This window comes from Pomacea canaliculata, linkage group LG9 (assembly GCF_003073045.1).
Source record: "Pomacea canaliculata isolate SZHN2017 linkage group LG9, ASM307304v1, whole genome shotgun sequence".
Lineage (NCBI taxonomy): Eukaryota > Metazoa > Mollusca > Gastropoda > Architaenioglossa > Ampullariidae > Pomacea > Pomacea canaliculata.
In genome coordinates this window covers 2,115,624-2,129,978 of record NC_037598.1, presented here as the reverse complement: position 1 = coordinate 2,129,978, position 14,355 = coordinate 2,115,624, and the positions used below count along the sequence as shown (strand labels likewise).

Below are 14,355 nucleotides of genomic sequence, written 5' to 3'. Positions count from 1 at the left end.
CTCTCCCTTATAGTGCGAAATTGCCTCAAAGTGCAAGGACTTCCATAATCAACCCACAAGTTCTTTGTTGATGGCAACGGAGAGTAATAATACAGACATACTCCCTTTTCCATCAACAAAAGAGTTCATTGGTTGGTAAGGCTTTGAAAGCCACCATAAACAGCTGCACAAAATGTGTATACTTGCCATAACTTTTTATTTACTTCTTTTGGGCAACACCAGACAGCGTGCACAGCCCTGGAAGTAAACTAAAAGACTACAGACAACAATGTTGCAGCTTTTGTACATTCGTCCACTCCAGAACAAGAATCGTTTCGTCTTCTTTGTGTTGATGGTGAAGCTCAGTCTACACGGGGCTTGCCCTCGCCATCTCCAAATGTTGAACATTTACACGTGCGAGCATGCATTTGACGGGTGCACACATGTGACCACTGCTTTCTGGTTCTGTACAACAAGTTTACAGAGAGTTCAGAGCCCGACTCCATCATCTTGTCACACTTCCTGTCTGCAAGTCTAAACACAACTTTTAGAAAACACGCCCCTCCAGTTATTTTCTTTCAATTTTGTTGGCGGAGTCGATGCCATCCCCTTGTTTCCTCCTGGCCTGCTGGGTGAACGCGGGTGAAGGGGAAACTAAAGGCCATCTGAGTAGGCCAAAGGTCAAAAAGTCGAGGTGAAGAATATTAATCATTGCAGAAAAGGTCAAACACATTCCGGGATTAAATATTTAATTTTGTAGGTATCAGGTAACAAGACAGAAAAAAGCTTTCTCTGAGAGAACCAAGGTTTTTCTTAAATTAATGTCTTTTGTTGCTGTTCTCATCATTCGGGCAACTAACATCTTCATTTAAAGTCAGTTGTGGGTGGGTGGGTTAGGGTGGAGTGGGAGGCGTGGTTGTATGTGTGTTTGTGTATGTTTGTGTGTGTTGTGTTCTGCTTGTGGTGTGCGTGTGCACGTGGGTGATAGGGTGTGTTATTGGGGGACAGGGGATGTTAACGAGGTCATAGGGCACTGGGTGGGTGTTGTGTGTCTGTTGTTATGTCTGTGTGCTTTGTTTGTGTGTGTGTGCCTGCGCGGGTGTGTGGAGGTGGGGAGGGTGCTTAACGAGTAAAAGAGACGATGACTACAACACCTAACTCATCTACCGCTGGAAAATACGACAGTGATAGCTTACTGCTCTCAGCACCACCTTCTGTGGTCAACGTCGTCTGCTTCACACTACCTTCACCTTTGTACCCGCATCTTGACAAGCACCCATACCATTCTAAGCACCCCCATCCCACCACACTTACACACAATCTACCCTGTAGCTACACCATTCTTGACATCACCAGCAGTCTGGCCATACCATCTTCAGTACCCACACCATTGTTACTACACTGTAACAACCTCTCTATTACCTCCACCACCACCATCACCACCACCACCACTACTACCGACCACCACCACAGTCGCCTGTACACGTTGCACGTTTCAGTTAGAAGGAGGCAATGGCAGGCAGGCCTGAGCACGGACAGCAGGCGACATTGATCACCCGCCATTAGCCAGGTCAGCACGTTCACCTCGCACAGCACGTGCGGCACAAGGAGGAGGGAGGCGGGGGAGAGAGAGAGAGTCCTTACCCTTCTCTCGTTCACTCACTCCCACACACTCACACATCCTGCTGCCCCTTTGCTCAGCAGATGGCGAGAGGGTTCCTTCACACTGCCCACGCAACAGGCAGGAGGCAATGTCTCGGCACCAGACCACGTCTCGCTGTCAGCATCACAGACAGGGAGGCGGCAGCAGGCCTTTGATCAGCCTCTCGGGGAAAGGGGAAGGAGACTGAGGCGGGCAGGTGGAGTGGGGGTGTGAAGATGGAGATGAGTCCGGGTGGAGGACTGAAAGCCCACGTGACCGTTCCAATCAGTGGAAATGACTATGGGAACGATTGACCAGTCATGGCCGACCTGTCACGTGACGTAGATTCTGAGATCTCGTCACTAACGAGAACGATTGTTTGAGTTGCTGTCAGCCAGTCTGTCCGTCACTCAGCTGTGACAGTCCTGACATCCACAGGCTGATATTCCTAGAGCACAGCTCGTGTGTCCAGGATGCTGCGCTGGGGAATGTGATGCAAGCGGCACGTGCGGGTCAACAGAGACACGGCAACGAGACCTGTGAACTTTGACCTTCTGGCTTTTGTACCTGTGAGCCGGATGTACCCTGCCTTGGGTCAACCCTGAGCAAGGGATAGCCTGTCTCTGTGAATGCATACTTCCAGCCCGCCTGTACGAGGCGACCCACCACTACAACCACCACCTGCAACCTTGCATGTTGACAGGAAGTGTCGACTCCTAATTTGATGATGCTGGCTAACTGTGAATGTTTGGAGAAGCCGCTGATCCCTTGCTGTGGATATTAGATGTTTTGACACGTTGATTAAATTTGGATAGCACGAGAATGGTCAATGCCACGTTTGTTCTCCAGAGCCATTGATTGAGCCCTCGCCTCGGGATTTTGAACCCGAATATTATTTTCTCCAGGGAGGACGATTGCGTATTGCTCTGTTCGGGGCCTGCCACACTAAGGAACAAGGAGAGAGGGTCAGGGTAGCCCCACGTTCTCTCGCGGAGCAGGATGGGAAGGGGGACTTCACATAAGGCTCCCCATGTCGTCGGGAGTGTTTGGATATCCTCCCATCTGCCAGACAACAGGGGGACTGGTTGGTGTAGACGTGGTGACAACTCCTCCCACGCGCCCTCCCTAATGTCTAAAACTGATTGGATTTGTCCGCTGCACGTGCGAGAATTGTATCGCACCTCTCTGCCTACCTCGTCTGGTCATCCCTTCTGTTTGTATTTGTTTGTATGTGTGTATGTGTGTGTGCACGCACAGGGGGCTTGTGTGTACTACTCTGATGTGTGGCTATGTGTATCTGTGCTCATCTGTGGGGGTGTGTATTATTTTGTGTCTGGAGGTGTTGTCAGTACTGTTTGTTTGTTTCTTCTTTGAAAGTAGTCTGGAGTTCATGACTCTTGACCCCGAGGTTTGACACTACAAATGATCGCTGATTGATTTCCTGGGTTCTGACCTGGTTGTGCGCGCGGCCAGAGTTAATTGTGGTAGGCATACAACCAGTGCGGCTTGACGACGACAACGACGATGACGATTATTGGATGAGGATGGATGATGATCCTCCTTGTACTTGTCCAAGCCTTCTACAGATGTATAGTCCAACATAACATTGCCCTGCTATTAAAGCAATGCTGTATATAAATAAAGTTTTTCGTTGTACGAATTTTCGTCAGTCGCCGCTCCTAACCACTTGCCAGTGTCAGGAACAGAAAATTCATCTTGACTTGCACCGCTTATTTTGTTTCCTTTTTTATTTCATTTTCGTGTATGTTCCCTTTCTTTTCCCACTGTTCTATTCCCTTCGCTTGTGGCTTTTTTTATTAATTGCGTGGTGTGCTAGTTGGCTCCAGTGGTAAAAAGAAAGCGTTTCTGTGAAACTCGAAACAGTTCAAGTCTCTGAATGTGCAAATGGTTGAAGGCGTTGCTGTAATCGAAGCCACAGCTGTCGAGAATAATTCAGCCAAAGCGAGTCACACACTGACAGGGAGGGGGGGGGGCTGCCTGGAGCGAGTAGAGGAAGGGATGGAAGTAGCGACTTCAAATGAAATTTAAAAGATGCATTATTTTAAATTATTATTCTTTAATTCTGTTATTCTTCTTGCGTTCCTTCCAACGAGCCTGTTCTTCTGCTCGAAGTTCCTCACAAGTGGTGTTGTGGATTGCTGTCAGCATACTCTGGGTAGGTGATGAGGCTGATGGCTTTGTGTTGTGAGTGCCTTTGTTGTTGCTTCCCCACCCTGGGTGAACACAGCTGAAATATTGTCAGTGTCATGTGACTTACTTCTTCCAGCTGAGTATTATTTTCTGGACCTCAGCTTAACATTGGTATCTCCATAGTTTCAATGGTCACAGTCTAAAGTGTTGCGAGGGTTGCAAGGGTTGGACGGTCCAGAACTGCGGCGACAGAAGGTTTACTAGGGTTGTAGCCATACAGAGGTGGTACAGCAACCCCGGGGGTACTGAATTACCTCTGGTTTATAAATAAGAGCACTGAATGTATGTAAGCCATACTTTCCATGCCCTCAGTCCAAGTATTGTGTCTGTGATGTCTTTGCCATGTCTTACAAACAGCGAGACAAGGTGCATGTCGGAGAGTCGGAAAACATTGGCAGGTGAGAATCAATGTTTGTAATACTCCTGCCATCTTGAACAAACAACGGGAGCTTGCTCACTCCAGATACCAGTCACCTTTGCTTTTTGCGAAATAGGGAGAGGGGAGAAACTTCTTTGATTACAGAAGAAGTATTAAGAAAGTGTACTTCAGGTATCTGAGTGGGGTGATGCCAAAGGCCTTTTGAGATTTGCCGAGTACACAGCACATCCTGCCTTAAAGACATTTTAATATCTAGATGATGGTCGTGAAACAAGCACAGTCTGTTACTTTAGATATTGCTTTTATCAAATACACTTTTTTTACTTTAAGTGCGCCAAGTGCAGTCCATAGCTAATGGCCTGAGAGCACACACCATTACATATTGCTGTAAACTGGGGCTTTTGACTATGTAAACAAATCTTGTTGGTAGAGTGGTAGTGTGAGGGATCGACACTATTTGTACAATCTTAAAGCTCCAGTAGGGTCCAATTTGTTTTAATGAATGTGTAAATATGTAAATGGCAATTTGATGCCTAAGTCTGGGTTCTGGAAATACACAGCTACCTACATCACCATGACTAGCAAGGGTGTAGCTCGTCAAGAAACATTTGTCCGTATCTACGACTAATTAACATAATTATTGTTCCAGCTCTCCCATTGGCTGCAGTCCTGACAACGTAAACAATCTTGAGAAAACTATGGTTGTACCTCAACATTTCGTGATGATGTTTGTAATGATATTACTATCATCTCTACCAATCATGAGACCAGCTGCACTCACCTCAATTCTGAACCAAATTTTGCCTAAGTTTATTTTTCTAAGGGAAGCTCGCAGACCTACACGAACTTAGCTCGGCTTGTTAACCAAACTTTCAAAGTCCAGAAAATCCACCCCAAAACTGTTGGTTTCCTGTGACCTTCCTACACAAGTTTGCCAAACTTGGTCAATGTTCCTGAGACATGTCCCATTAATAACGGCTTTAGGCGCTGATGTTGTTTTGGTGTTTACAACATTTGTGATAAGATGAGTACTCGAGATGGAAGGTACTGACAGTGACCAGACCATTCTGTGCATGCTATGCATGTGTCAGTAGAAACCTGAAATTTCGAGATTGTTCTGTGATAGCATCAATGCTCGGAGACAGGAGAGAGAGACACAGTGCGAGCGGCGACTTTCCTTCGAACAGTTTACGAGTGTTGATGGGTAGCGACTGGTTGTCTGGGTTACTGACATCGAGAACAACCACAGCCAGTCTCCTCTGGTTCAGCCAGTCTCCTCCTGGTTCACCCAATCAAGGATCACAGAGAGGACAAAAGATCAAAAGAAAGCAACAACCTCCAGACACATTTCCAGACATCGTAGAAATCTCCAAGCGCCTACCGTCTGCTGTAAAGACATAAAAGAAGAAATTCCTGTTCCACATTCCTTGTCCTCCTGGGCAAACTCTTTGCACTCCCCATACACTCCTTGTTCTCCTCCACAAACTTTGTATTCCTCCACCAACTCTGTGCACTTTAACACTTCTTGTGTCCCTCCCTCCTCCCTGCAGTTCTGTGCTGAATGTCTACGGGGAAATTGATTCTCAGGGTGGAGCGTGGAAGGCATCAATTTTCACCGCAAAGAGATGCAATTTAGGGATGATACGATTTTTACGGGTAATCTGTCTTGTGGAGGACTTCCTGCAGGCAGAGGAGGCAAGAAAGATAACTGCGTGTTTAGCGGGGCCGTGAGCAGCGTCAGGGGGACTTAAATCAATGCAGCACACAAAGAGCGAGCACGAGTTAGCTCTCCGGGGATAATCATTTTCAAGCCAAGACAGTTTGTATGACAGACCAAAGTTTCGTGCACAAAACACAAGCAGAGAGACAAGCACAAAGAACCTGTTCTCGCCAGAAGGGAGTTGGATGGTGCGAGGGTTGCTGAAACATCTGATAATTGTCTTGTTAGGTTCAACAAGTACATCTTCACATGCTGTCTACCTGCCTCTGTCTGTCTATCTGTCTTTTTACATTACCTCAGTATAAATGTTAACGATTTCTAGCATTTCCATAAACCTCTCCTGAATATCTCCACGTGCAATGGTCTCGGTGAGTACTAGTGTCAGCCACACTGATGTCTACACAAAGATGCTGTAGGCTGTGAGTATTACTGATAGTGTTACAGATGCTCTGCCTTCATATTGGGCCACATATGACATATCACCATCAACGACAAACTGTTGTCCTCCTGTCATCCCGAAAGCGCTTTAAAAAAAAAAAGATGGCGTCTACGATGACTTCAAAGTAAGGTGCCCCAAGAAAATAAATCAACTCTTCCGAAGACAGACGACGATTTGTAGCTTTTACGATGTGAGTTCAAAGCCTGCGTGCGACTGTTAAGGTCTCTGTTTATAGACTGGGTGTTGGCCCCGAGAGGACAATCTTGGTGTCGGGTAGCTGAGTGTGTCTTTGTGTCCGGCCCTCAGAGAGCACTTCCTGTCTGTAGAAAAGCTGAGTGCGCATGCGCATGCGTGGCTATGTCACAAGGGGGACCGCATAGAGAAATGAGAATTGAAGCCACACAAAGAAACAAACCTCTTTCGGAGCTAAAAAGACTCGGTAAACAGTCAAAACCCATTTTGAATGTCAACAGTCAACGCATACTTTTGTAAACAACAACACATAATTTCAATTTAAGCATTTGACACACCCTCCTTTAAAAAGAAAACATATATTTTGTCGACAGTCAACACATACTTCGTGTTAGCTGTAAAACACACTTTTTTATACTTTTTAAGCAGTCAGAACATGTTGCATATGCACCTTTGCAAATTAAAGTTACATTTTGTGCTCATGGTCAATTTTCGAAAATAAAGCTTCGAGATTAAAAAAAAAAAAAAAAAACAGTCAGAATTGTTCGAGAGACAAGATGAGAGCTGCCACCGGTTCACTCCCATGCAAAGCTCTATTTAGTTAGTTCACTACACTGCTGAGCCAAAGGTCGCTGATTCGAGGCCCGCTTGGACCTGTGCGAGTAGCCTACCCTTTTGCCACCCGACAGATTTATCGGAGAAGACAAAAGGTGGCAGGGGAGGAGGCAGAGAAGGTGGCTGGGTTCTGTGGCCTAGACACACTGAATCACTTTCCCTTCATTGCATCTGCGGTCACAAGACGATGGGCCATTTACCTCTACCCTATAAATCTTAGGAGTAGTGGAGCAAACTCTGAAGTTCCTCCCATCCACCTTGAGAACTAGTGAGTGTCCTACATGATCACAGGGCGAACTCATCGTCTTTTCATCTCTAGTCTGCAAATGTGTGTGTGAGAGAGAGTTTGTGTAGAGGTAACAGATGAGGGAATATGATGACTCATACCTATATATATAAATTTTTAACAAACTTTTAGGACAAGACCCTTTTGAGAGAAATATCCATCGGCATCCATACTACCTGACTTTTTTGAGTTGGCTCGCCATCTTAGACATGCGCAGTCGTGTTTTGCGCACCTGACTGACTGCGCAGGCCAGTCTCGTCCACTTCCTCGAAACCGGAAGTAAAGTTAGAGCCCGCTTATAGGACAAACTTGCTGCCTTTGATCAGTCCCTAGACACCCAGGGTGGATATCCGTGAGAAATCAATGTTACAAGACAGGGTGTCGTGTGAACATCCAAACCAGATAACAAACACATTGCTGAACATTTTTCTCGCTTTTGTGATCTGTTTATCTGTTCACACGTATAATTGCAATTGACATTGCCTCTCTCTCTCTCCATCCCTTATGGCTTTCATCATTTATTCATTCATTCAGTTTGCTGAATGCAAGGGAAAGGGTGTTGTATTAATACCGTGTTTCCCCGAAAATAAGACCGGATCTTATACTAAACTGCTCTAAAAGAGATATTAAGGCTTGTTTTCATGATATGTCTTTTTTTTCATGTTCACAAAAGTCTACATTTATTCTAATGCAGTCATTCGCTTTCTGGAGCATTAGCTCTCCAAACCCTGACTTCCGGCCTTAATATCTTGCGATTCCATTTCTAGTCTAATAATTGTCTAACCCTAACTTTGTCAGGAGAAGCTGTATGCAGCACTCAGCTCATCATCTTCCTCACCATCTGCCTCAGAGTGAGCGGATCTGCTGGTCCCTCCATGTTTTCTTGACATTGAAATTGTTTGTTGACCGCCCTAACGAAATCGTCGGCACACCCGTCAAGTGACAGTTGATGTTATCGTGCGACTTGCTGCTCTGGTGGTGAAGCTACCCTGCTTTTGTGGGGTAGAGGGGTAGTGATGATCCCTGACCAGTGAAACCCTTACCTGTTTTATTATATATTATTTTGGTTTCACGACACAAACAGAAGTTCATCTCGTCCTGTCGTCTTGCTCTCTCTTTCCTCCCTCTCTCTCTCTCCCCGCTGTCCCTGTCTCTCTCCTTCTCTTACTCTCTCTGTCTCTCTGACATATATTTATACATCCTGCATGGCGAAAGCTCGTCATTGATCTCGCAATCATGTCCTGAGGTATGCACCCAGTATAAATGTTGGCGTGGGTAGGACAAGATGTATACGGCAATGTACAAATAAAGGCGAAAGAGAAAAAGCTACAAACCGGTTGAGAACAAAGGTCTGCCACAGCCATGTTCCTCCAGCCGCTCGATATTTCGCTGTTTGGCGTCTGGAACAATGCCAGCGACAAGGACCTCAACCGTCAGGACATCACACGTGGCACGTGCAACACGGGGGGCAGCCTGGCCTGTGTGTGTGTGTACTGCTTGTGTGTGTGTGTGTGCTGTTTGTGTGTGTGTACTGTGTGTGTGTGTGTACTAGTGTGTGCTGTTTGTGTGTGTATACTGTTTGTGTTTGTGTGTGTACTGCTTGTGTGTGCATGTGTATTGCTGGTGTGTAGGGGGTGTGTACTGCTTGTATGTCTTTTCTAAACTGAAGGTTGTTTTTCTATCATCGTTGAACGCACCTCTATGTACTACTCAAACACATTTCTGCATTTAAGAAAGCTTTTAATTTTAATTTTCTTACATAGAAGTTTGCATTACGGGATGCTTGTGATATACAAGAGAGTTTGTGTGAGAAAAAGATGGCGACAAAGAGAAAGTTAGGATGTGTGTGTATAAATGTACATATGTATTAAGGCAATCAATACCATTTCACATAAAACATTGTCACATTACTGTTGTGACGATAGCATACTGCCATTATAATGTCAACAGTCCAAAGTGTAATTAATAATGTCATGTCACATACTAAACAATAATAATACAAACACGCTGTCATTATCTATGCAATATATTGTAATTGTTATTAACTATTCAAGTGAATTACCTGTCCTAAGGTTGTGTTGTAACACAAAGTTAAAGCAACTTGCTGATATAGGGTTTGTGTCTCATGTCTGTGGCGTCCATTCATTGAAGGAAAGACCGCAAGAATAAACAAAAAAGATTGAATGCAATCCCTAAGAGGCCAAGCCATGGGAATGCCAACAAGCCAGGCTGATCCATTTTCATTAGGCACATCCCTAAAGCAGTCAAGGCCACGTGGCAGTCCCACAGGACTCATGGAAGTGTGGAAGAACAAAGTTCATGGCTGACCGCAGCTGGCACTAAAGCCGGCGTCACACGGTGCGACTAAACACAACACGGGGACGACGGCGAGTCTGACTCTCGGTGTCAATACTTGTCTCCTCCTGGTCTCATCTCTCAGGAGACAGTGCAGGGGTCATAGCAAAATCTTAATTTGGATCGGAGTCAAATCATATTATTCTATCAACTGAAGAAGCGACATTAATACAATAAAAAAGACAAACCCGATTTAGGCTGAGTCACTAAAATGAAATCATCTAATGTCGACCTAAAGAGAAACCAAATAAAGTCGGACCAAATGAAGTGAGGTCAAATCAACAGGATATAAAGTGTTAAAGACGGTCTTTATTAACGACCTTGCTTCAAATTAAGCCCCGCAAATATATGACCAAATAAATATTTGTCCATTTTGATGAATAACAACATCCGAATGAACCTGTATATCGCTTGCTGTGTGTTCCATCAGTAGCTTCGGTGTGTGATGTCCGTCGTGTCTGTCTGCAGGAGGACATGGTGTGTTCCTCGTGTCTGTCCCCCACTCACCCTGTCAGTCTATTGCCACCTCTCCCCCCGTGTGTCCACAGTGGCCCTGCAGGCAGCGGTGGTACCTGGTGTACCGGGTGGTGGCCAGCGTCCTGCTCACCAGCTGGGCCATCGGGGACGTGGCGTACGAAACTCACGAGTTTTACGGAGGGACCATCGGCCGCTGGTTCATCTTCGCCACCAACTGGAGTTTCCTCCTCCTAACCTTGACTACCATCTTCCAGGCCCTCATCAGCGGCATCTTTGCGTGGAAACATCATTGGATTGTAGGTGAGCTGCAATCTATCTGCGTTGGTTGTTGTAGTTGTTTGGGTTTTTTTTATTTTGCGAGAGTGAGCTCCCCTTGACCAATGTTTATTTGTACTTTCATGCTTGTTACCTTGACAACATACACCCACTTTAGCTTAGAGCAGGGATGTCCAACCTACGGCCCGCGGGCCATATCCGGCCCGCGACGCGGTGCCGTCCGGCCCGCGAAGCTTCTGCCCACAGTATAGGAAATCGGCATTAGTAATAAAAATTTAAAAAAAAAACGAAAAGAAGGGGAAGAAGAAGTATATATCCCTACGTAGTGGCGTCCCTCAATCTTTCGATGGATTTCATTCTTGATTTTCGTCTTGGGCGGAAACCAGTGTTTGAGAACGAGGGACGCCGCATTCCACAGGGGATTAGTGATCTTTTCATTATTTAATATTTGAATCAGTCGTTAAAGAGATTGAAAATACAGAATCTGGGCTTTCTAGCAAGGTATAATACAATGGGGTTCTTACAGAGAGGAGTCCACCGACTCGTCTGACACCGCTCAACTCTTGGTATTTATTCGCGGTACCAACCGATTTTGAAATTACAGAAGAGTTAGCGGCCATGACGGAAAAACAACTTCAAATATCTCACTAATTACTACATAAGTACAACTTGTTTCTAATAAAAATGGTATCTGTTCTATATTTTTTCTTGTAAGTATTTTTGCGGTGAAGTGGCCCGTGACACGCGTGTCCGAAATGGACATGGCCCGCAGGCCGAAAAAGGTTGGGCATCACTGATTTAACCCAACTTAACTTCGAAATTCATGAACTCATCAAGAAGTTTCTTGATGGAAAAAAGGATGCATAGACATGGAATGTAAGTTCCAATTGTGTATAATCATTGGCAAAGATTATGGTTGTCTGGGGTTGTTACATGGTCTGTGGGTTGGTTGGGTAGATGAATGACTACTCAGATAATTTGTTATGGGTTATTTAAATGGTTATAAAACAAGTAGAATATAGCAGCATAGAAGTAGCAGTGCGCACTTCCTTTTTAGTTTTTATGTGTAGGGTCCGCGGTCTGAACCACTGAAGTTCTCAGTCAAGGGAGGTAACCTATGGATGACGTAAATTATCGTCTTTTTGCATCTTTTTTTTTTTTTTTTTTTAGCATATCCTGTGCCAAAAAGAGGCAGAGCAACGCATAACAAGATGTACAGGAGTGAACCTATATATCATTATTTTCAAGCCATTACAGCTAAACTATCAGATGATGACTTAAAACAATTGAATTTTCAAATTCATGAACTCATCAAGAAGTTTCTTGATGGAAAAAAGTCTTCATAGACATAGAACGTAAGTTCTTTTATGCTCAGTCATAATTGAATGACTACTCAGATAAATTGCTATGGGTGCCGTCGCACAGGGAATTGACCTCCTGGCCCCTTGGGAGCCCCAGCAGCCGTTGCTGGAGGCTCCTGAAAATAAAACTAGAAAAAGCACATACTGTTGTGTTCACAAGGCTACTGTAGACGTAGTTTCAAGACAAAAGTAGAATTAATGCACAAAGTCTAATGCCGTGTAATTATTACAGAGGAATAAAAATCAGCGATAGATTAAAAGTTATTGTTCATGTAAGCATTTTACAAATTTTAAAGAGAAAAGACTGAGAGGCTGCAAAGCTTATAAAAAAAAAAATTGTACTTGCAGGTGAATCTCTTGTCCAATTGGAAGCTAGAGGTTTGACAGTTTGAGTGACTGATTTAGCTTTAAGCATAGCTTCGTATCTTCCACACTATTTGTTTTCTTATGAAATACGAGGGAATTAACTTGTCCTTCAACTTTATGCTAATTGTCCTAATCAGATACCATGTAATGCTGAGAAATTTAGACAGCCATTACCCACAGAAAAAGATTGCTGAGAAATTTAGACAGCCATTACCCACAGAAAAAGATTATTAATTGTAATTTCAGCAGCAGAACATTAAATAGGTGTGTGTAAAAACATTGTAAGTGACAGTAAATAGGTATGTGTAGAACACCAAACACTGTGTGACAATATTGCATAGACGCAAACCCATGCAGAGAAAACACCAATATGTATGGCTGATTGTATACTTAACATGTTTGTTAAATGTTTTTCTCCCCTAACAACCTGTTGCTTAAAGCCTGGATTTTGCCTATGTGAGGAAGCGATAACAGCTGGGTCAAAAGTTCGGAATCATAGTGTCATTTAGTGTCAGTCACTAAAATGCAGGCTTGTAATTTCAGCCTCCTATCTGTGTTCTGCTGGGCTCCAGGATCTGTGATTCTGTTGCACCTTTCAGAAAGGTGTCTTAAATATTTCTTATATTAGAGAATATACGAGCTCAGTAACGTTCACCTGTGTGTCAAGTGTACAAAGTGTAAGCAGGATGCGGCGCGACAGTCACTCAGACACCCCGATTTTATTTTTATTTTATATTTTATTTTATTTTTTCATCCAAGAGGGTTGTCTTGCTTTGTGATAATGACAATAAAACATGTGAAGTAGCCTGCAGAGAAAGACGAGCAGGCGGACTAGTCGTTTGACTATAATCACAACTATTGACAACGACGACGACGACGATGAGGATGATGATGAGGAGGAGGAGAACGAGGAGAAGGAGTTTTAAGGGGTTGGGTCACCATGCGACTATTCAACAGCAGGAAGATGGCCGCAGGGTTTGAAAGCCTCTCACCAGGGTCACGTGTCGAGTTTCATTTCTGTCTCCTCCATTCCTCCTTCGTCATTCAATTAGCCTGAGATTGAACGAACTTTATCCCTTTTGCGTGTTGCCACGGTGCTCGTCCCTCCCCTGGTAAGCGAGGGAGTTCTTGGGGAAAGGAGGGCCACGAGGTGAGGGATCTGTGTCGGTGTAAACCAATGGAATGATGAGAGAGGAGAAAGGGAAAGAGAGAAGAGCGAGAGAAGGAGAGAGGTAATTATAAGGATTAAATCTGCAGGGCATGCAAAGGAAAAGCGAAGGAAAAGAAAATAATGATCAGACAATGGTTCTTAACTCTGTTTCCTATTACCACACCCGCAATTCTGTGTTACCCACACCTCTTTAAGCTGTGAGTGATGGCACAAAGCTGGTGTGACAGGCTGGACAGTCCAACGGACGCGTAGACAGAAAGCCTGGAATAATGTCTGCGAGTTCATTTAGGAAAAGGGATTCAGGCGACGGTTTCTTTTGCGATAATTTCTAGAAACGACTTCAAGATGAAGCTGTAGACAGATTTTACATTAGCCAGATTTATCTTTAAAAATAAATTGTGGTTCATCTGGGTTAGGGTTACCCTGAACAAGTCCAGCACAAGTTCTTCGGCCTCAAACTTTGCTGATCACCTTCATATGAGGACAGTGGCTATCTCCTCTCTCACCCCCCTACCTCCCCCAGCCCTCTATGGAGACAGGTAGCTTGCTTCCCCATGACTATTGAGAACTCGTGTAAATTATTTTGATATTTATAAGTCATTAGTGATTAGTTCTTTTGACATCATCACCCTCACTTTATGTCCTGGTGGTGTACTATGCCTGAACACTGCTAAGCATGATATATATAGTTATGAAAGTGTAACAGCACTGGAAATAATGTTCCCGAGGCATGCAGGGAGAAGTTCAGGACTAGGAGTGTGTGAGAGTATCAATCAACCGGGATTCTGATGCATCATGGTCCTCGCTGCTTCCATGTACGAGACACAGAGGCTCGGCGACACTTGCTCGCATCCAACTGTTTCTGAGCACCTCCGCTTATCGACTT

General features: G+C 44.5%; 1 protein-coding gene across 1 annotated transcript in view; it reads left to right on the top strand.

The window, feature by feature from the left end:
* Nucleotides 1–14,355, top strand: part of LOC112571785 (protein rolling stone-like) — a 38,559-nt gene that overhangs the window by 4,084 nt on the left and 20,120 nt on the right. The window contains exon 3 of the mRNA XM_025251066.1: nt 10,367–10,595. Within this exon, the coding sequence (XP_025106851.1) occupies nt 10,367–10,595 (229 nt within the window). The remainder of the gene's footprint in view (nt 1–10,366; nt 10,596–14,355) is intronic.